General features: G+C 43.9%; 1 protein-coding gene across 1 annotated transcript in view; it reads left to right on the top strand.

Moving 5' to 3' along the window:
* LOC111225977 (ryanodine receptor 3-like) overlaps window positions 1-23466 on the top strand; it is an 81317-nt gene that overhangs the window by 32384 nt on the left and 25467 nt on the right. Inside the window, exons 27-54 of the mRNA XM_022751046.1 lie at window positions 264-438; window positions 847-1055; window positions 1144-1368; window positions 1683-1843; window positions 1969-2134; window positions 3512-3598; window positions 3792-4018; window positions 4586-5393; window positions 5811-6011; window positions 7495-7597; window positions 8203-8334; window positions 13229-13502; window positions 13663-13777; window positions 14361-14493; window positions 15518-15621; window positions 15835-15970; window positions 16251-16437; window positions 16606-16714; window positions 16802-16922; window positions 17496-17665; window positions 18317-18537; window positions 18817-18907; window positions 19775-19915; window positions 20895-21058; window positions 21211-21289; window positions 21845-21934; window positions 22032-22178; window positions 23270-23332. Of these exons, the coding sequence (XP_022606767.1) occupies window positions 264-438; window positions 847-1055; window positions 1144-1368; window positions 1683-1843; window positions 1969-2134; window positions 3512-3598; window positions 3792-4018; window positions 4586-5393; window positions 5811-6011; window positions 7495-7597; window positions 8203-8334; window positions 13229-13502; window positions 13663-13777; window positions 14361-14493; window positions 15518-15621; window positions 15835-15970; window positions 16251-16437; window positions 16606-16714; window positions 16802-16922; window positions 17496-17665; window positions 18317-18537; window positions 18817-18907; window positions 19775-19915; window positions 20895-21058; window positions 21211-21289; window positions 21845-21934; window positions 22032-22178; window positions 23270-23332 (4839 nt within the window). The remainder of the gene's footprint in view (window positions 1-263; window positions 439-846; window positions 1056-1143; window positions 1369-1682; window positions 1844-1968; window positions 2135-3511; window positions 3599-3791; window positions 4019-4585; window positions 5394-5810; window positions 6012-7494; window positions 7598-8202; window positions 8335-13228; window positions 13503-13662; window positions 13778-14360; window positions 14494-15517; window positions 15622-15834; window positions 15971-16250; window positions 16438-16605; window positions 16715-16801; window positions 16923-17495; window positions 17666-18316; window positions 18538-18816; window positions 18908-19774; window positions 19916-20894; window positions 21059-21210; window positions 21290-21844; window positions 21935-22031; window positions 22179-23269; window positions 23333-23466) is intronic.

The raw sequence follows: 23466 nt of genomic DNA, 5'->3' as shown, positions 1-23466 counted from the left end.
GTAAGGGGGGGGGGGGGTTTGCAGGGTTGTTGAATCAAGTGTCATTTTCTTTATACTATCAAACTGACTTGTCTTATTCCTTTATTTAAATATTTAAATCACTTCATGTAACAGATGAAACTGAAATGAGTGGCTTCAAGGAAAGTAACTGGAGTTGAGAGTAAAAAATTTAGATATAATGACGTGTTATGTCGGCCAGTTTTTGTAGTCCATATGCTATAATCTATTTCTGAGTGTTTTCCGTGTGTCTGTTATGTACATAGGGCCATTGTCTGAACATGGGCAGCCGTTTGTTCGGGCGGTGCTGGCATGCTGGGGACGTGGTGGGCTGTATGATCAACATGGAAGACAAGTCCATGATCTTCACCCTTAATGGAGAGATCCTCATCACCACCAAGGGCTCGGAACTCTGCTTCACCGACTTTGAAACTGAGGATGGTGAGAAAGTGTGTGTGTGTGTGTGTGTGAATGTGGATATGATGCGTGTGGTTACAGAGCCAGATACAGAAGCTGAAGGTCAGGGAATGTCTGACTGATAAGGTGATTGGAGAAAGAGTTGTTGGTTGTATGTCCTCGACCTCGTCCACTCATCTTTTAATAAAGCCCTCACATGCAGAGCAGAGGGCATTAACCTGGAATGACCATGCTGGGCATATAAGTGAAAAATAAGTGGCTCCCTGTAACGAAATCACCCTTATTTAATGTGACACTTGTAAATTGCCTTTTTGCAAAAGCTGGATTGATTTTCCCTCCCCTCCTGCTGTCTGTGTTCTTAGAGGCTTTTTGCTCTCTCTTTTCTCTCTCCCTCTCCTCTTCCCTCCTTTATTACCTCTGGCTGTCCTTCAGGATTCATCCCAGTGTGCAGTCTCGGCCTGTCTCAGGTGGGTCGGATGAATCTGGGGAAAGATGCGAGCACCTTCAAGTACTACACCATGTGCGGCCTTCAGGAAGGGTTTGAGCCCTTCGCTGTCAACATGAACAGAGAGGTCACCATGTGGTTCAGCAAGCGTCTGCCTACTTTTGTCAACGTGCCGAAGGACCACAACCACATCGCAGTAAGAACAGCAGCGGAGAAATACTCATTCCTTACAGTGGCGAAATTGGTGCTTGGATGAACACGAAGACTTTCTCAACTCTTTTCAGGTGACCAGGATTGACGGCACCATCGACAGCCCCCCGTGTCTTAAAGTGACCCATAAGACGTTTGGCACCCAGAACAGTAACGCCGACATGGTGTTTTGCCGTCTCAGCATGCCTGTGGAGTTCCACTCCTTCTTCAAGTCCTGTCCAGTTGTGGACATGAACGGAGTGCATGAGGAAGACACCCTTAAAGTCAAACACAGGTGCTCACCTCCCCAGAATCATGAAGTGAAGCCACACTGCAAGCAACTCTGAGCTGCTTTTTTTTTGCGTGTGTTTTACAATGTATATTTTGTAATATCCATCATGTAGATGCAGTTGAAAAGTATTGTTTATAACAATCACTTGCTAATTCTGGTTTCTGATGCCATTTATAATGTTCTTAAAAGGTACCCATTGAGATCTGTGAGGCACAGTGATGAAAGCAGACGGGTGGACTACAGCAGCATCACTTCGGTACTGACTCATTTTTCTTGTTGTTGTTGCTAGAGTTCATTGTGGTTACTCACTGTGTTGGCTAACTCTGCTATGTGTCATTACAGTACTATCATTCAGTGAGGGTTTTCGCGGGTCAGGACCCTGCCGGCGTGTGGGTTGGATGGGTTACCCCCGACTACCATTACCATAGCAACAATTTCAACCTCAGCAAAAACAGAACGGTGACTGTAACCCTGGGCGATGAGCGAGGACGAGTCCACGAGAGGTGAGACTGTGTCTGGGAAAACTTTTTGTTTGAAGGAAATCCAGTATTGTGTGTTCATCTTGTGTCTGCTCAACCATAACATATGAGAAAGACGTGATTGATGACTTATATTTACATTCTGGTAGTGTGAAGAGGAGTAACTGCTACATGGTGTGGGGTGGTGACGTGACCAACGCTGCTCACACCTCCAGTCGCAGCAACGTGGACTTGGAGATTGGCTGTCTGATAGACCTGGCCACCGGCCTGGTGACATTCACTGTCAATGGCAAAGAGATATCCACCTCTTACCAGGTAATGAATTCACATATTGTACCAAGTAAAGGAATAAACCAGGCAAAATCTGACTATGTGTAGCTAAATATAGCTCACGTTAGGGCTGAACGATATGCAAAAGAAATTATATTGCAACTATTTTGACAGATATTGCGATAGGAGTCATGATTACAGTGGGAATGGGAATTTTTTCATCAAATTTTCACAGAAAAAAATAAAAATGATGATGAAGTTGTGATTTTGGCTGGGGTGTATACCAAACAAGCATGTTCCTTTCCATCTGGAGAATATAATTTGTAGGCCGGGACGTCTCTATAGCACTCCAATGCTTCATTTATGGTACGTTGTGACACATTTTACCTTTATCAAAAAATCGGACCTCCTGCAATATGGATATTGCACTTGGCCATATTGCGATTTCAAATATATTTTGATTAATAGTGCAGCCCTAGTTCATATGAAGGTTCACATGTTTTAGAAGACAACATTGCACTAATGGGAAATACTGTAGTCATAAAGCCCAATTATGTTTAGTTAACAGTTCAGTGCATATTTATGTCAGTAACTCTGTAAAACTCTACGAATGAACATGTAGTAGACTTCAAATTAGATGTTTAAATACTTTTTCATATCTTGAATTAATTTCAGGGAGTTTTTAGTTTGTAACAGTAATAATCACGTTGTAAGGACTTGTAGAATATGCAGATGTACTTTTAAGCTTGCTTGTGATTTTGCCACTTCGCCGTTCTTTAGTACCTCCTACCATCTGTTCATTTACTGTACACTTCCATCTGCCCATAAGTCATATCACAACCAGTACCTGTCTAACTGCCCATCCGCTCTGCTGTGTATCAGTTCATCTGCAGTTTATTCTGTTGACCTTGAGAACAAGTCATCTTCCGTCTTTTCCCAAACAGAGCAGTGACGTCTGTATTGTTGAATTCCAGACTTTGAATTTGCCTGTTCAGATGTACTCTGTGAACTAAATCTTAAAGAACCTTTCGGAGGGTATAATCTTCTTATGTTCCCCCTCACTGAAATACTGTGAGTCTTCACCCAGTGCTGAGTCATCTCGCCTTGAAAGATCATGGGCACGCAAGCACACACACACACACACACTCTCTCTCTCTCTCTCTCTCTCTCTCTCTCTCTCTCTCTCTCTCTCTCTCTCTCTCTCTCTCTCTCTCTCTCTCTCTCTCTCTCTCTCTCTCTCTCTCTCTCTCTCTCTCTCTCTCTCTCTCTCGCTCTCTCTCTAAGTAGTGGGGTTTCATGATGCACCATTAAGCTGCTTTCCACAAGTCATGCTCGCTCGCTCCTGCTCAAGCTTTTGATGTGTTGTGCTTCCTGTTTGGACTTTTTATCAACTTGCTGCTCTTTTTTTTTTCCCTGATCCAGGTGGAACCGAACACCAAGCTCTTCCCTGCTGTGTTTGTGCGACCCACCAGCCCGAACCTCTTCCAGTTTGAGCTGGCTAAAATAAAGGTAGTCCCCTAACGGTTCCATTACAGCAGCCTTGTTGCATACATGATGTCTCTAGCACTGTCTGACTGACTGAAAAATGTCTTTGTACAGCTCAAAATGACTTTTCCAGATTAGAAAAGAAGCGTGTCTGTGAGTATGAATACTCAGAGCTTTTTCATCACTCCACTCGCCCATGTTTGCTTGCCCTCTCCAGAACGCCATGCCACTGTCGTCAGCCATCTTTAAGAGTGAACATAAGAACCCGGTGCCACAGTGTCCGCCGCGTCTAGACGTCCAGACCATCAATGCAGTGCTGTGGAGCCGCATGCCCAACACCTTTCTGAAGGTGGAAACAGCCAGGGTCAATGACAGACACGGCTGGGTGGTGCAGTGCGTGGAGCCCCTGCAGATGTTGGCTGTACACATACCTGAGGAGAACAGGTATGAACAAGAGCACACATACAGCTGAAATGATGGGTCCATTAGCTGAGCCACATCAACAGCTGTTATTCATTACATAAAAACTGGTGGAGGGTGAAGTCTTTTTTTTTTCTGTTTTACATCATTGTAAAGTGAATATTTTGGAAAGTGGACTATTTCCTGATATTAAATATTAAATATATGATTCATTGATTAATCAAAAGACACTAAAGAGATTATAAAGGACTGAAAAAAATAATGACACACCAGTATGGTTTGGTCTATTGTGCTTGCAATGTGAGATACATTGTCATACACAAAACTAAACATACTTAAAATGGTTTTCTGTGGTTTGGGCTGTTGAAAAATTGAAAATGCTTGTTGCAGCATGTGTAACTATCATGTCAGGCCTCAGTAGGCTCCATCATAACCATTAAAATGTATTTTGAAACACTGTCTTTTAAACACTGTCGAAAAAACCAACTGGACTTGATTATTTATATAATCAAGTCCAGTTGGTTTTTTAGGATACTATGACCTGGACAAATGAGAATATGCACAGGCTGACTGTCTTCCTTCCTTCCAAAGATGTGTCGACATCATGGAGCTGTCTGAACAGGAGGACATGAGGAAGTTCCATTACCACACCCTGAAGCTCTACTGCGCCCTCTGCGCTCTGGGCAACACCCGTGTGGCCCACGCCCTCTGCAGCCACCTCGACCAATCCCAGCTCTTATACACCATCGACAATCAGTACCTGTCGGGCATGTTACGCGAGGGCTTCTACAACGTTCTGATCAGCATCCACCTGGAGACTGCCAAGGAGGCACGGCTCATGATGAAAGACGAGTTCATCATCCCCGTCACGGCCGAGACACGCTCCATCCGTCTCTTTAACGACGCTTCCAAAAAGCACCTCCCGCCAGGGGTGGGGCTCAGCACCTCCCTCAAACCACGCCTCAACTTTGCTCCGCTCTGTTTCATCAGCAACAAACGGGAGCAATATCTGTACAGTCCCCAAATCCCGCTGGATTCACTGAAGGAGAAAGCGATTTTGATGTTGACGGAAGCCGTTCAAGGTGGAGGGCACCACATCCGAGATCCTGTGGGAGGAGGTGTGGAGTACCAGTTTGTGCCGATCCTGAAGCTCATCAGCACCTTGCTGACTATGGGTGTATTAGGGAGTGAGGATGTTCACAAGATCCTACTGCTCATCGACCCGAATGTGTTCAGAGAAACACACGAGGAGGGGGCTGCAGGGGCCACAGACAAAGAAGGACTCACAGGGACAGAGGAGAAGGCAGTGGAAGCTGGAGAAGAGGAGGCAGCGAAAGAGGCTAAACAGCCAATGAAAGGACTGCTGGAGAAGAGGCTGCCGGAGCCTGTGAAACGACAGGTAATAATGAACACACATGAGCAGATCCCGCATTACCTTAAATGTGTTAAACCTTAATATAAACCACTCAGGGCAAATCACCAAAGCATGTAAAATAAATGAACATCTTCATCTACAAGTGGCAATTCACTCACTAAAGACTAACACAGCTGTGCTCTCAATCACATGCTCCATAACAGCTCCACTGTAATAGACCCATTCAGAAGTCAGTCACACATGAAACGGCTTCGTCTTCGTGTTGAACAAATGATCTCTTGGGTAAAAATGTCTCTTTAATAAATGACATAATGTGAAGCCATAAGGCTGTTTGTATGTATTCCCTAACAGACTTGCCCGTAACAGCTGCAGCTAGGCGTGCAACAGTGATGCAACAGCGTTTGCAACTGTGTTTGTCTCCTCCCCTTGTCTGCTCTCCAGATGTGCGAGCTGCTCCACTATTTCTGCGACTGTGAGCTGAAGCACCGCATCGAGGCCATCGTGTCGTTCTCCGACAACTTCGTCTCCAAGCTGCAGTACAACCAGAAGTTCCGCTACAATGAGTTGATGCTGGCCCTCAACATGTCTGCCGCTGTAACGGCAAAGAAGACCAAAGAGTTCAGATCGCCTCCTCAAGAACAGGTGAGATGAGAGTCACCGCTTTGAAGGATGCAAAGATGGTTGGAAACAGTGATGTACGTGAGTTTCAGGTCACCATCTGCTCTGTGGTTCCCAGAGTGGGAAATGCAAGATTTGATAAAATTTTTTTCACTGTACATTTACTATGAATTTTTCCCCACATCAAAAATCCAGCCGACATTTACATTAACTACATTTTCCCATTTCGGAAAGGGGTCTCAGATTTATGGACCCCTACTGTATTATATAATCTGTTTTCATACATGCATGCAACGTATAAAAAAGGGAAGAAATAAGAAATAAACATAAAAGCCTCCATATAAGTAAAGCAAAGCAAATCAGTGCATGATGATGCCATGTGTGTCCTTTGGCCTTGAATACATCACATGGAGGGGTTCGTAATCAAAATCACTGTTTACAAACCACTGATCTATTCTAAGCTGACAACACTGCACAAACGTCACAAGCGTCATGGCATCTGTACTCTGTGAAGAAACCCTCATCATTCACTCTCCTGTGTGTAATAATAATATCTGCTGCTCCTGACTGGGGGGGAGGTTGTGTGTGTGTGTGTGTGTATGTGTGTGTGTGTGTGTGTGTGTGTGTGTGTGTGTGTGTGTGTGTGTGTGTGTGTGTGAGGTAACACCACTTTTCACCCACTCACTGCTCCATTGTGACATCTTTACCATGGTAAAGTTAAAGTGGCACCTGCGTTCATGTGATTCTCACAACTCTCACATCTGACATGAGACCTTGTCGACACCCATGTGATACGAAGGTGCAAATCGGCCACAGAAGGTAAATGGAACCAGGAGCTGTGCGACATCGTCAACCCATGAATCTTACAGTGAAGTCCACATGAATCTAAAATAACTAACCACAAAGAAAAGCCTCTGGGCTCACTGCTTCAAATGATGCATGTAACTAGATAATTCATTACATCACTTCTGTAATTTTCCACATACATGGTTAATTTCTTCCCACATCCTTAGATTACATTTTGGTTTTTGTGTGCTGAGCTACATAATTCTGCCTCAAGAATGAGAGCTGGTACTTGCCCCAAATGTTCCTGAAAACACTCTCCCTGTGTGTGTGTGTGTGTGTGTGTGTGTGTGTGTGTGTGTGTGTGTGTGTGTGTGTGTGTGTACGTGCATGTGCGTGTGTGCATGTGTGTGCATTGAAGAAAGCCTCAAGGCGAATTCATCGTTCTTGTCTGTAGTGTCATCGCTCCAGTGAGGGTGCACACTCAACTGCATGCACACGCTCACATAAAGTACAGTATCCCTTTAGGCTCACAGCTGGGGATAGAGTAGCTTCACAGCCACTTTAATGACTTGTCCTTCACTGAGGGAGAACCAGCTGCTTAAGCTGTTTTTTGTTTTTTCTTCTTCTTCCTGTGAATCCTACAGTGAGATCACATCATGTTCAGGTTGATGTTCATACAGTTGTCCGAATACACACGTGTTCATTTTATTTTTTTTTTTAGATCAACATGCTGCTGACCTTCAGTATGGGCGAGGATTGTCCGTGTCCGACGGACATCCAGGAGGAACTCTACATTTTTCACAACCAGCTGCAGCTCCACTGTGGTGAGATGCCGAGCTTGCAAAGTCTTTATGAGCTGCTTTATTGGTTATCTTTATCATGAAACATGCATTTTTGTATTCCTCATGATACATTATTCTTACATCGCTCCGATTGATTTCAGAATTTCTCGCAAACATTTAAAGACAGAAAAATATGGAACATATTTATACAGCAGTTGTGCATTTTTTGCTGCTGTTGTGTCAACATCAGCTGAACTGTGCCAGCGCTTGCACTCAGAAATGCTTTCTTTTTCCCTCTCCACGTCTCTCTGTCTCCTGGCAGAGGAGTTATAGTTCAGTGCCTCTCAATGTTTTGATAAATAATTGAACCGCCCAACCCTCCATGGTACTACCAATCTAATGGCAGTTTCAGCTGTGCCGCATAGCACCGACCTGTCAGGCACCCTCCACACGGAGAACAATAAAAAAATAAAATAAAATAAAAAAAAAAACCAACTTGAAATTGCCACGAAATAGGAGATTCTGTAAATCCCATACGATGCATCACACACATGACATGACTAACCCCACAGGAAGCTGAGCTCGGCAGAGATATTGCTTTAATATGCTCCATGTATATGGTGTGTCTATCTGTTTGTGCTGCGTAGGAATCCCTATGGAGGAAGACGAAGACGAGCAAGACACATCTATCAAAGGTCGCCTCCTAATGCTGGTGAGCAAGATCAAAGGCCAGTCTCACAAAGCAGAGGAGCCCACAGAGAAGGAGCAGGCCGCACCATGTGAGCAAATCTGTTTTTTATTATAGTACTTCAATTATCCCAAAATGCCCTCTGTGTCATTATCCCTGAACATGGGTGAAAATCTCCTTTGCGATTGGCCTGAAATGACTTACATTTAATCGCTACTCTAAATTTATATTCTAGTCAGAAAACATCAAACCAATCACCGTGGCCTTGTGACCATGACAACACACTGAAACAGCAGCAAGCTGTAAATCTTTGGGAACGGCAAGCGCTGTCTCTTCATAAGCTTTTACTTTACACTCACTCACACACTTGCCCAGAAAAACGTCTCCTTGAGCAAGACATTGAAGTTGTTTAGTTCTGTTACTGTAACTGCTTTTACAGCATTTGTTTTCTTTCCCTCCCACGAAAGCACAAGCTCTGAACTTGCTTTATCCATTTAAAACCCAGTCCATTCCGCTTGTTTACTGTCTCTCACCTCCTTTTCCTGAGAGCCCTGAAGGGGAGAATAGCAAACCTCAGTCTTACCTCAATCTGTCTGCCGGTGTCATGTGGACCGAGTCACCGGGTGGCAGTCATTTCCATTTCAATTTCTTTTCAATTTCATTATGGTAATATGGAGCCGGGTGGAGAAGAGGCTCCAGAGTGAAGATCTCCCGTCAGCTGCTCTGGGAGACGAGAGAGGAGAGATGAGAGAAAAAAAAACAAAAAAACATGGGTGATAAAACCAAATCTTTCACCTGATTAAGTCCATAGACACGGATGTACATGCACAGGAAAAACTACACACACACACACACACGGGAACAAGAACCGTTTCAATCACAGCGCACAATAACCGCGGCGCCACAAAGGTATAAATGCAGAACAAGTTGTATCTAATTTTCCATCTCAAGTACCACTGTATGTAAGGGACTACCAATCAAGTCGCTGACTGCAAATTATTACTTACCAGCTAAAAAAGACACTCCACCTTGTTCTGTTGGCCTTCAAAGTAGAAAGCAGTGTTTTAATTTGAAACTGCTACTTAAAATGTTTCCAGTTTTATTTATTAGCGTATGTCTCCATTTATGGCAGGAATTTTTCCCTTTATATATGACCTTTCCTGAAAATTACACTGTCCAGGCAATAAAACAAGACATGTGTGTCTGCCTTTTATTGCTTAGATAGAGACTAACCAATGTGAAACAGGGTGTTTTATTGCTTCTGTAAACCCTGCTGAGAAATCTCGCCACCGCCATGCCATCACCGTCTATTCTCGAAAAGCGACGCAGGAAACGAGAAGTGGCCAAATTGCAGACGGATAAATCGGGGCTGAAATATGTGTTGCAGACTGCAGACGCTTGAAAGGCGATCTCTCCGCTGGGATTTGGTTGTGACCCTGATGTGGAGCGTACAAGACTGCTGCACCGATCTCCGAGGAGCAAGGCGGGATGAAAATAGAGGAGTGTGTGTTTTATTCTTAAAAGAGTGCTTTGGGTGGTGGCGTCGGTCGCCCCTGCAGGGTGTTGTGTAAGGGCTGATTGATCAGAGGACTGGTTTGTGGTGGCAGCTGCAGTTCACGAGCATCACTTCTACTTCTGTCACAAGCTGGAGGCGTCAGAAAGCGAGGGAAAGGAATGGAGGAATAGAGTGAGAGAATAAAATCACATGCAGGCAAATTTTCTCGTTCGCTTAAATGAATCTTTGCATAATTTTCTGATTGTTGACTCAGATTTTTGGACCCCACTCTATCTCTTTTTTTGGCATTGTGCCTGTATTTGATGAGAGAGGCAGGAAACAAAGGCAGATATATATAGAGAGAGGGGTAAGGCAGGCAACAAGGGTCCCACAGGTGGGAATCAAACCATGGACATTGCAGTCATGTAGTACACAACTTTTTTTGGGGGGCTTTTTCATGCCTTTATTAGAGTAGCAGTGAGAGAGAGACGGGAAGGTTGGGGGGAGGGGAGAGAGGGGATGACACGCAGCATAGAGCCGTAGGTCGGACTCGAACCCAGGCCGCTGTGGTAAGGACAGAGTCCTAATGGTACGCGCTCCACCAGGTGAGCCGGCCGAGGCGCCCCCATGTGGTACGCACCTTAACCCTTAGTTCACTGGACCCCCACCCCCCACCCCTGTTAGCAAACGAGTGGGTAGAAGAAGACAGCTAACAAGCAAACATGAATGACTGAACATGAATGATCTAAAACACTATTCAGCTTTAAAGTCAAGTCAAGCTTTGATTCTTTATAAGAAAACTCCACCTGATATATCTGATGGAGTTTTTTTTGTTGTTGTTGTACTTTGTTTGGAATTGGTTGTATTTTCCGTCTCTCAGGTGCAATATGTCAGAAGTGTATGTGACAGCGGGTATGTATTTTGAAAACCGAAATAAAAATCTTATATAAGAAGAGGATCTGCCAGGAGCCAGGAGGACGGCTGGAGTGAAGACGACGTGATATATTCTGAGCTGTTGCTCCAGCTATAACTTCTCCTCCTCCCGTCACATCACGCTGCCCTGCGAGACCCTGAAGATACAGAAGGCGCCGTCGTCTTTGCCATTATTTTACGGGGATGAAGTAAAAGGAGCGCCAGAGTCATTTTCCTCATCTGATGAATGGTTTATCCACCAGAAGCATTTAATGCTCAGACATGATGACTCCCCTTGATATGTGTGTGTGTGTGTGTGTGTGTGTGTGTGGGTGAGAGAGAGAGAGAGAGAGAGAGAGGGCGAGAGAGCAAAGGGATTGTGTATGTACACTCAAACCATAGAAACCGCTGGTTTCTTTCAGTGTAACTCTAGACAGGTCAGATTTGTTTGTTGGGGATGTAGGGCGGAGGGAAGGTGGGGGTGGGGGTGGAGGGGTCTATTCAAGAGCAAAACAGACCGACAGAGACAGAAACAGAAACAGACAGAGGGGGGAACGGGAGAGCGTGTTTGATAGTGTGACAGAATGAGAGTCAGGTGTTGTGAAGCATGTTGGCTGAAGGGAAGAAATGTCGCTTCTCATTTTTGGAACAAGCTGGTGCTTCTGCCCTTTCTCTGACACCCACGCGACTCTCAGCGGCAGGATCGGTTACCGCTGACGGTGACATTCTGCTTGCTCCCCACCCATCACACAAAACATACACCCACCCACCCTTACATTGATTGACAACCTGGTGTCAAATAGTCTTTGGAAAACCTGCAGATCCAATCAGCCCATCAGACACAGGGGCCTTAAAAACACAATCACCTAATTGCAATACTTTTAAGGAAATCAATTGTGTGTAAATTGCTTCATCTTTTATGGTTCTGAGTTGTTTAATTGATGCCTTTCTGTCCTTGGTGTACGCTTACCCCCGCCCCCCATGAGCAGACACAAATATGCTCGCACACCCTCACCCACACACCCTATTGATCCAGTTTTAATGAAGCCTTAAGGCTAACCCACATACGAGCTGTCCAAACAAATGTCTCCACGTCCAACCACAGAAGCAGAATATCTCACTGCACGAAACTATTAATTCACCGTCCACTTCCCTTCCCTTGTTCTTTACGTAACAGGGCTTCCTTCCCGCTCCGGTGGAAAAAATGTCATGAATGAGCTCGCAAACTGTGTTTTCTTTTCCGCAGAATAGAACAAAATAACTCCGACATTGCTGAAACACAGATGCTTACCTCTCCTTTAGGAGGTAGAGGCGGCTGACACACGCCTACAGTCCTGTTTGCCTCGACTGAAGCTACGTGAAACACTTTGAATGAGCTGTGTCTTTTTCTTTTTTTTTGTTTGTTTGTTTTGTTCTGTACTCAAGGTCTTATTTGCATCACTGAGCCAGTTTGGGAATGCAGCCTTTGAATTGCGTCTTTTCTTTTTTTTTTTTCTTAAGTGCTTAAGCATTGGTTGTGTGAAAATGGGACCACCCAGTCGAGTGGAGGCCCTTTTAATAGAGCTTTGTGATTGGGTGTGTATGCTTAAGGAAGAAGTGCCTTAAGGAGGATTGCTGTGTCTTGGTGTGACCTCAGTTAATGGAAGGGAGGTTTCAATGATATGCAGCGAGGATTACAAGACAATGCGGCGAGCACTTCACTGCCAGACCGAGTCTTTCTCTGCCAATTGAAAAGGAAATCTTATCTTATTGTTTAAAATTAGAAAAGCCTGCATTATGTTAACCAATCCCCTTCGTGATTAGTAATCCTATATCCACACACAGCAGCGCTTTCTTTATTTTAATCTGCATGATAAATTTAGGGTAATAATGTAGTTTTGAGGATCTCTGAAAGCGGCCCTGTGTAGGAGGAGACTTTAATATAATATTAACCCCATAACAGACCCCCCTCCCACCATTTTTGTGCACAAGCCTGACAATGATATACCCAAAATAAGAGGGTTATGTTTTCTTCAAGCCTTTGATTACAGTCATAACCCTGGTCCTCTTTGAAAGGTCACTCTTACAACCGAAAAGTCAAAATGAGTACAAGAGATACTGAACCAAAGTTACAGTTTTTTTTGCCCTCACCTTTTTTGGCATCAGCAGTGGTTGCAGTGATATGGGGATCCTGAAATGCTTTGAACAGTTTGAATCAGGAGACTTATAGCTTTCACACAATGTATAATTTGTCAAGGTTGTACGAGGATTGAGTCCGGTACAAACCAAATCTCCCCTGAAGTTGCCCTACCACCACCGAACAACAGGAAGACAAAGTTAGCGACTAGCTGGTGAGCACAGTGGGGCATTTACCAGAACAGAGGATTTTTGTCAGGTGACCAGAGACATGACACTGAAGGAATTCTTGTGTTTCTTCCATGTGTGCTGAATGTTTAAAAAGTGTTTGCTAACTCATTCACCACAGCAACTTTATGAGGCCATCATACGCATCATCCACCGAGACAAATGTTGCTGCTTTAAATATGTTAAATGATAATTCCGATAAGATGCACGATGATAATAATGACTTTCTTTCCAGCCAATCTGAAGGAGCTGATCTCTCAGACCATGGTCAGCTGGGCCCAGGAGTGTCACATCCAGGACCCAGAGCTGGTCCGTAAGATGTTCAGCCTGCTGAGGAGGCAGTATGACAGCATCGGGGAGCTGCTCCGGGCCATGAGGAAGACTTACACCATCAGTGCCGCCTCGGTGCAGGACACCATCAACCTCCTGGCCTCCCTGGGTCAGATCAGATCTCTGCTGTCTGTCCGCATGGGGAAAGAGGAAGAGAAGCTCATGATTGATGGACTTGGGTGGGTCAACTTTTCCTCATTCGCCCAAAAGATACATGGTTTGAAAAAATTGAAACAATGCATATATATCGTCTTGTATTGATCCTTAGTTTTATGCCAATTTGGAGTAAGAAGTTAACGTCCAATATTTCCCTTTTCTCTGTTTTTTTTTTTTCTCCAGCGATATCATGAACAACAAGGTTTTCTACCAGCACCCAAACCTAATGAGGATACTGGGCATGCATGAGACTGTCATGGAGGTCATGGTGAATGTGCTTGGAGGAGACAAATCCCAGGTTTAACAACATCTATCTTTATATTTATCTCTGCTTCCGGAGGCACCCACAGCGCTCACCGCACCCCCTCGCCCAGAAATGATGCCGCTCGCTAATAGGAGCTTGTGCTTTCGGCCCCGTTTTGTGTGTGATCATTTTGTGTGTGAAGTGTGATTGCAGGGTGAATGTGCATTAATGAAGATGTGGTCCCAGTAGGTGGGCTTTCTCCTCAGGCTGGGAGTCTGGGAGTGAGGGCAGAAAGGGCAGAAAGTGGCTGGTTGGCAGCGTGTGAAGGTGTCAGGCCTTCTAGACATTAATTAGGAACCAAGACACGTGGGGGAGTTTATAGTAACAAGCCTGGAGGAAGTCATTACAGTAAACTCGGTACACCTGAAGAAAGCAGCGACCTCTCCAAAACCGCCTGTCATCAAATCACTGTTTGTTAGCAACATGTGGACCTGAAGATAATTTACTATGTCTGTCCACTGTTGGTAAATACATGAGACTGTCTGTCCCGGTTGTGATCTTACTACAATTCTCTTGTTTTAAAATACAACCAGGTCAGATGTTTGACCCTACTTAGTCTGTGTGTGCCACCCTACAGGAAATCGCCTTCCCCAAGATGGTGGCCAGCTGCTGTCGCTTCCTGTGCTACTTCTGCCGGATCAGCCGTCAGAACCAGAAAGCCATGTTCGACCACCTCAGTTACCTGCTGGAGAACAGCAGCGTGGGTCTAGGTGGGTACGGCGTTCTTTGTCTTGGTATCAGCCATGCTGCGTGGCGATTAGCCCGATGACTACTGATGCTGAGCTACTACATCATTTCCCTGGATGAAGAACACACAACCTAATCAGGAATAAAGCGAAACCTACAAAAGTCTGGGGGATGAACTTGAAAATGAGGCTGTGAAATGAAGGGGCGAAACACCTCATATATGTATGAGAGACAAATTCTAAAAACAGTCAGCACTCTCTTTAAAATGGGTCGCATCCTTTTGCCATTTTGCCGTCATAGCACCTCTGAGCTCACACATACATTAGGCTCACACCAGTGTTTGTGTGTGTGTGTGTGTGTGTTTTTGTGTGTGTGTGTGTGTGTGTGTGGGTGTGGGTGTGATTGTGAGTCTGAGCACTGAGAATCTGTCGGCAAAGAGCGCGACTCATCTCCCATTCTGTTAGAAGATGGCGATGCCACAGTCTCAGTGAGCACCCCGCTGGTGCGAGAGAGTGTCTCCCTTGGATGCACACACACATGCTCCCAGTCATAAAGGCAAACACACACACATACACACATACACACACACACACACACACACACACACACACACACACACACACACACACACACACACACACACACGCACTTCACAGATTGCTCATTAACAGGGTGACAAGAAGTTATGTGACAGTATAAACAAAATAAAAATGAAATCTAAGAATAAAATCTTTATTAAAAAGCTTAATGATGACTATAATATTATAGACAATGTGTATAGACACAGTGCTACATAAACTGGTTCCCATAACCCCTCTGAAACCAAATGTGACTACAGTTTCCAGTGAAAATTGGAAGAGGAAACTTTCCTCAAGCACATTAACCAGTCTGTAATAACCGGCTGTTGGCAGATTAGCTGCTAGTGATATTTGGAAGGAGTGGAAACAGCACCCCCTGCTGTTTGTACAGAAACACAGACACAAGCTGGGTGTGTAGAGATATTAGATAAGTAGAGAACAGACAGTGAGCAGGTGCTTTGTATTGCAGCTTCACCGGCTATGAGGGGCTCTACTCCTCTAGATGTGGCTGCTTCCTCAGTGATGGACAACAACGGCCTGGCTCTGGCACTGGAAGAACCTGATCTGGACAAGGTATGGCTTTTTTATTTATTTTTTTGTTGTTGTGAGTTTGAGTTACTGTACAAAGTCAATTGAAATGGTGGGATACACAAGCAAAGCTGTTTCTAAAGGAGGAGATGCCAAAGATAAAAACCACCACAGACGTACAGAGTAGCTAGGATCAATAGTTGAAAGCTGCATATATGTTGGGCTGTATGTGATGTTTTGTATGTGCTGCATCTGCAGGTGGTCACCTACCTGGCAGGATGTGGTCTCCAGAGCTGTCCAATGCTTCTGGCTAAAGGTTATCCAGACATTGGCTGGAACCCCATCGAAGGGGAACGATACCTTTCCTTCTTGCGGTTTGCCGTCTTCGTCAATGGTAGGACTGCATCCCCCATCTTTTCTTTCCCTCGCTTACTCTCTCTTTCTGCTTCCTCTTTTTCTATACCTCTCTCTAAACATGTAGAAAAAACCTAGCAAAGTCCCAACGGACACCTGGATTCAGTTGCTTAAGGCAAAGTTCGCCTGGAGTTTTGCCTCGAGGCTGTGTATTACAGCTAAAGAATGTGTATGTGCTGTGTTTTTCTGCTGACATTAATTATGTATTCCCTTGCTTGGTCTGTATTTACTCACATCCACCTGTGTTATTTGCGCTCTAGGTGAGAGTGTGGAAGAGAACTCCAGCGTTGTGGTGAAGCTGCTCATCCGTCGCCCGGAGTGTTTCGGACCGGCCCTGAGGGGAGAGGGAGGGAACGGCCTGCTGGCTGCCATGAAGGAAGCCATTAAAATCTCCGAGACACCTGCTTTGGACCTGCCGGGCTCCGTCCAGGGAGTCTACTCCGACGTGTAAGCCACAAAGATCAGGCAAAGCTTATCAAATCAATGCGCTTTCCCTCGAGATTAGGTCTTCATCCCCCTTCCCTTGCATATCTGCTATGATGCCCTTCAAAAAAAGTTTCTTCCTCTTTCCTGTTTCTGTTTCTTCCCTTACACTCTCCTTTTTGTTTCTGTCAGGTCTGGTGATGGTGATGACGAAGAGGAGGTGGTTCACATGGGCAATGCCATTATGTCCTTCTATTCTGCGCTCATTGACCTTTTGGGACGTTGTGCCCCAGAGATGCATGTACGTTTGAATTTGTGAGTTTTTAAAATTGCTTTTATTGGACAGATTTTCCTTATTTTCAAGGTTTGTTTTTTTTTTCTTCTTTAGATCATCAACAAGGGGAAAGGTGAAGCTCTGCGTATTCGTGCCATCTTGCGCTCTCTGGTGCCGACTGAGGACCTTGTGGGAATAATCAGCATACCACTCAAAATGCCCATCATCAACAAAGGTACTGGTCAGGATGTTCACTGTAATAACTCACGATACGGCACGCCTGCACTCTTCCATCAGAGGACACATCGTATTCATTTGCATATTACAGCAGAACGTCGACCTCACGTGCAGATACGATGGTTATGAAACTCTGCACATTCAGTGCAAGGCGGAAGGTTATTGATTTCATTTCACCGCTCATGCCCTTTTAATCAGCACAACACTTTACTGCACACTCCCATAGCTCTGAGTAAGCCAGATCATTTCTATAGCGAGCTGTCTTGCTCTATTGATTGATCTGCATAAGCATGGCGAAACTCGCCTCTTAAATTTGCTGCTGTGAGCACCGCCATGCAGGCTCTGTCAGCGGGCCAAGAGGGAAGACAGCGAGCCGTGGCTCCAGCACCAGAAAACTCTTATCCACGCGTCGCTGCACGCTGCCTAATGAATACGCATGACTCCCCTAATCAGAAAAGACTTGCCATAATGTACCGTGGGCTGTTCTCTGGGTATTTCACCGATTCACACCTGCATCAATTACCTGGTTAAAAATGTTGTGCCTTCCCTTCTCTGTCTCAATCTCTCTCAGATGGGTCAATGACAGAGCCGGACATGTCAGCCAGCTTTTGTCCAGACCACAAGGCCCCCATGGTGCTGTTTCTGGACAGGGTGTACGGTATTGAGGACCAGAGCTTTCTGCTTCACCTGCTGGAAGTGGGCTTTCTGCCTGATCTGAGGGCTGCCACCTCTCTGGATACGGTAGGTGAAGCCGACAGCAACACAGGGGAGAAGCTAATGAATGGCCTCTGTCACATGAACTTCATCATGGCATTTCACGATCAATAATATTGGGCATCCTTTTATACTAATGAGGAGCTCCTCATCACCACTGGTTTAAGTTTATGTTCAGGTGATTCATTTAATTGTTCGTTATTCTTATTTATCAAAAAAGAAGTTTTTCACTGAACTAAAAGTTTTTTAAAAGATTTTTAAACATTTATTTAAAGCACAGCAGTACACAGGAAAAAATACTCCTTTTCAGCACCAGGACTGCCATGAAGTCAGCCATGCTGTGAGCTAGTCTGTGTGTGTGTGTGTATGTTGTGTACAGTGTTAACCTCTGGTGACTCCCTAGACAGGAAAGAAAATGCATAGCAAAGGCTGGAATATCTGTGACTTTGTTTTTTGTTCCTAAGGCTGCTGTCTGCCGAGGTTGTCAGTGTTAATGTGGCAGCAGCTAAGAATGTCACTCGACCACCAGCTATTGTGTTGGACATGAGGCAAAAGACAGCGCTGTTTATGCTGAAAGATATGCTAGTTTAATCTATGTAGTACGTGACAAAAGAAAACTTCTAAAGAAAGTCACAACTGTCACGTCTAATACGACCTGTGACCCTTTTCTTTCTACAGGAGGGTCTGTGTACGACAGAGACAGCCCTGGCCATGAACCGCTACATCGGCTCAGCCATGCTCCCCCTCCTCACCCGCTGCGCCCCTCTCTTTGCGGGCACCGAGCACTACGCCAGCCTCATCGACTCCACTCTTCACACCATCTACCGCCTTTCCAAGGGCCGGTCCCTCACCAAGGCCCAGAGAGATGCCATAGAGGAGTGTCTGCTGTCTGTCTGCAAGTGAGGAGCATGGGGAAAAACTCCCCATTAGCAGAGTTAAAAGTTTCTCTAGCCAGTGATAATGCGTCAAACAGCTGTGGTATCTCACCTGGCAGGAATAGCAAACAATCAACAGTGCATTTTATCAGCTTTCTTGCAAAATTCTACTGTAGGTCAGAGCCTGGTGTCCTTAAATACCCCTCTAAGACAGTGTGACAAAAGTGGTCCGAGCCTGAAGACGTCACGGTTAAAAGCAGCCCTGGGTAGCAGCGCTCTTATCTCTCTCACCTTATTCTGCAGACACCTTCGTCCCTCCATGCTGCAGCAGCTCCTGCGCCGCCTTGTCTTTGATGTGCCCTTGCTGACTGAATACTGCAAGATGCCTCTCAGGGTGGGCAACAATTCCCTCACTTTTTCTTACCTTTTTTAAATCCCATTTGCCATCCCTTATCTTGCCTTTATCTCATATTCCTTGTTGTGGTGCCTGCATGACTCACTTTTTTGTTCTTCCCTGTCTGCCTCATTATCAGTTGCTTTTCCTTTTTCTTTTCTACATAACTTAACCTTTGTTTTGTCTGTGTGGTCGCTGCTTGGACCTCAGTTTATTAGATTGTCAGCTTGGTGGGGAGCTAACAGCAGCTTATTTCCACCGACTGTAGTGCAGGTGTACCTTCAATGTAATATTACTGGTGTTCACCTCTCTCTCTTTCTCTCAGAGACACACGCACACACACAAACTCTCTCTCACAGGTGCACAGTTGTAGCACACCCGTGGTGTTGATCAAAACAAGGGGATGAAGTATTGGACTATGTGATTACAGGCTTGTTGGCTCCACTGCTCCATTCCATCCGTCTGGCCACAGGAGAGAAATACTGGAGTTGTAATAGATTGTGACTGGCCTGTGAAATGGTGGACACACTTGTTCTTGATTTTCATGTACACGTGTGGATCTCATTTGTGCTGAGTGTGGGAGAACAGACTTCCTTTGAGGTGCTGTTTAATATGCATGCATGCCCTAGTAAGTCTTAGTAACTAAATTTTATTTATATAGCACTTTTCCAGAACAGACATCACCAAGTTCTTCTCAAATAACAAATAAAAACAAAACAAGAAAAAGTGCCAGTGTGTTGTTAGAACATACACAGGCTGCATGCTTGTTGCCTGGTACTGAAAACACGCATACCTGTCCCGTCCACTAAATTTTGTATTTTTTATCACTCACTGTGTCTTGCTGTTTGCCCTCTGTGTGTCCTTCAGCTGCTAACCAACCACTATGAGCAGAACTGGAAGTTCTACTGCCTCCCGTCGGGCTGGGGCAGCTACGGCACAGCATCTGAGGATGAACTACTGCTCACCAAGAAAATCTTCTGGGGAGTGTTTGATTCTCTGTCCCAGAGGGTGAGGAGTCGCTCGAGTTGCACAAAGTTTTTTATCTTATCTTCTTTGCACCTTTGTTGTCTTCATCATTCCCAGAGCAATAGGCATTAACACATATCTACTTGTTGTTAGAAACATTTTCTAAGAGAATACCACTAATGCTCTGCAGAGGTTGATAAACAGTTGGCTTGAATGATATCCAAAATGTAATATCTCGATACAGTCTTGCCCAAATATTTGAATATATATGATATTATATATATACATTTTCAGTTTTATTTTATAATATATAATTATATTATGGTATTTTATATTTCAGGTATAAGCAATGCTGCCACTAAACATCAGTTCAAAGCTTTATTTGTCATATGCTAAAGTACAATGTACAGTAGAGAAAGCAGTGAAATGAGGGTCGGACTCAGCAACAGGGCAGACTATGCAAAACTGGAAAAAAAAGATTATATTTATATTATATTTTAAAATTATGAAAAATATTGCATATTGCAAGAAATATCACGATATTCGATATTATCAAATATCAGTCAGAGCCCAGTGAACCTTAAATAAAAGTCACCTAATTTGTCAATGTCTTGATTAACATGCATGTACTCAAAGAAGTCATTGGCACAAAAATCTTGAGGTGTGTTTCGTGATGCCGATGGCTGGACTCAGCACATCTCTCTAAATGCACACTGATGAAAGGAGGCTGTGCAAAGGGCCAGCCGGAAAACGTCAATATCTGGACAGCCATCATTGATCCAAAGCCTCTAGCACACAGATTTTTCAGCTTTTAGAGTAATTCTTTATTAACGTCCCTTCCACTGGCCCCTGTTACTCTCAGACTAGAGTGGCTGTGTAGCTTTATTTAACTCCTAGCTTAAATGAACAACTTACACATTACTTGTGTTTGTTAAATAAAAACACTATTCGCAGAAGCGTACTATAACAAAACTTCAGGAAATAAATTGTGCATTTAACTCTTCTTTCTTTCCTCATGCAGAAATATGATGCAGAGCTATTCAAGATGGCCATGCCTTGCCTCAGTGCTATAGCTGGAGCTTTGCCACCTGACTATGTGGACGCCTCTATTAGTACCGCTGTGGAAAAGCCTGTTTCTGTAGATGCTCAGGGCAACTTTGACCCAAAACCCATCAATACTGCTAAGTAAGCCATGTTGGAGTCAGATGTCAATGAGATAATTATGTGCAGCTTACTTATTGTATCATACCTGTGATGAAATACACAGTACATGACTGTACATGACTCCAGTATCATGCATTTGCATACGCTGACACACTGTCTCACTCTTTCCCCAGCATTGCCCTCCCAGAGAAGCTTGAGCACTTTGCCAACAAATATGCCGAACATTCCCATGAGAAATGGTCTGCAGAGAAGGTAAGGCCAAAGATAAGAGTCTTCACCTGGGAAAATGGGTATTAAATGGTGCAGTATTAGAGTTGGAGCAAGTCATGAGTGTCATAAGAAAAAGAGAGGACAGTAAAAATGTCTCGCCTTGAAGAAATACAGCACACACCGTAATCTGCTGAAAAGCATTTTCGCTGCATGAAAGTGAAAACAATCAATTCAGATCAATATGTTGATATTGTTCTTTTTTTCCATTATCATAGCACTGTTCCATTTGATGATGCCTCCTTTTTGTTATAATTGAAAGAGATACTCTGGGCATGCTGACAACAATTGTGCTAGCCTCTGTGTAGAAGGCCCCTGCTCTCCTTTGTGCCAACTGCTTATCCTGCTTTGTTGCGTCTGTCAAAAAAAAATTCACAAGAGCTGAGAACAGCAAGAACTGAATGTACCACGACTCCTTAATGTGTTATGCGTAATTAATCTCTTACCCAGTCTTTCAAATAATAAATCATGTCCTTGGGGACTCTGAAGGCAATGAGGATTGCTTTCACTCTCGTCCATTCCTCTGTGCTTGTGCCTCAGGTGCTGCTGGGATGGAAATACGGAGACTGTGTGGATGAGAAGGCCAAGACTCACCCTCAGCTCAGGACCTACAAAGCCCTAACAGAGAAGGTGCAGTATGTCGAATGTGAGATTTGTGAAGGGATAACCTAAAGATTTGAGCTTCTGGGCTTAGTCCTCGTTCCCCATTTCTGTCTCCGTGCTTCAGGAGAAGGAGATTTACAGATGGCCAATAAGAGAGTCCCTGAAGAGCATGCTGGCAATGGGGTGGAGCATCGATAGGACCAAGGATGGAGAGAGCATGTCTCAACAGAGGGAGAATGAGAAAATGAGAAAGATATCTCAGACCTCACAGGTACAGCACAAATAATATGTTTCAGACAAATACCAATATACCACCACGCCAGACATTTAATATTATGTTCTAAAATGCCATAAAAGGTCATAAAATCAAGTGTATTTCTCCTTAAAACTGCCCAGTATGATTCGATGATATACTCACTATCCAATATTTTTAGTGCTTGAAAACAAAATCTGAGTCTTTCATGAGACATTTTTGTCTCTTTTGCCAACCTCTTAAACAAGCAGGTTTATTCATTTATAAAATATCATAATTTAGGATATTAGGGATTAAAAACTGGATTTAACACAATCAATGATCTAAAAGTGGATATTGTGTACATGATTAAATTATCAATGTTTAGGTTGCTTTGGTCAGCTTTTCATTCAAAGATCTTCCTCTTGAAGTGGCAGAAGCTGGATGTTTCAACCAATTAATTACTACACTGCTGTTAACTACGAACCACAACAGTTTGTTCCTTAGTTCTAGCTATTTCTACTTTTAAGCTATTTACTGTTAGCTAACCTCAACTAAATCAACTATTTATCCCTTACATTTAGCTAACTGTTGCAACTGTTTATTTGGTTTTAGCTAATGTGAACTATTTCAACTGTTTATCTATTACTAGTTTAACTTCTCTGCTAACTAGCTTATAACTAAGGTAGGTTAGTTTTCATAGCAACATGTGGTGTTATGTGTTACAACTGACTCAGTATGATAGATAGGTTACTGGCCATTGTAAATATAAGTAAGTTCACCATGACACCATTTTGGCTGTTTGTTTTCCTCCTTAACACAAATGTGTAACATATCATCATTTCAATTTTTAGTTGTGCTTGGAAATTGCTGCTATCAGTTTGTATTTTCTTTCCTTTACGACATTACTTCTTGTCAGCAGTTACTATATACAGTTTTAAACATGCACATCAGACAGTTATTTACTGAGGAAAGTTGATTTTGTTGCTAATCTCTTTACACTTGGTTTGACTGAAGGCCTAAAGACACAATAATCCTTTAACAAATGTCATTAAAGTAGAAATCTTGTGTTAACTAGCAACAACACAGAGTATCTCACTGTAAATCTGCATCTTCTTCAACATTTCCAGGCAAATGGGTTCAATCCGAGCCCGATAGATATGAGCAACGTGGTTCTATCCAGGGAGCTGCAGGTGAGTGACCCCACAGTTGTTCTGTTGTACTTTTTTTTCTGTTTTTTTTTTTTTTTCTTTTTTTTTTTACATCAAATGATCTCTCCGTCTGAATACGAGATGGAGAGCAATATATCCTGAATCTGGATGAGTAA

Source organism: Seriola dumerili, unplaced genomic scaffold (assembly GCF_002260705.1).
Source record: "Seriola dumerili isolate Sdu_G_001 unplaced genomic scaffold, Sdu_1.0 BDQW01000149.1, whole genome shotgun sequence".
Classification (NCBI taxonomy): Eukaryota; Metazoa; Chordata; class Actinopteri; order Carangiformes; family Carangidae; genus Seriola; species Seriola dumerili.
This window is presented reverse-complemented; position numbering and strand designations above follow the sequence as displayed.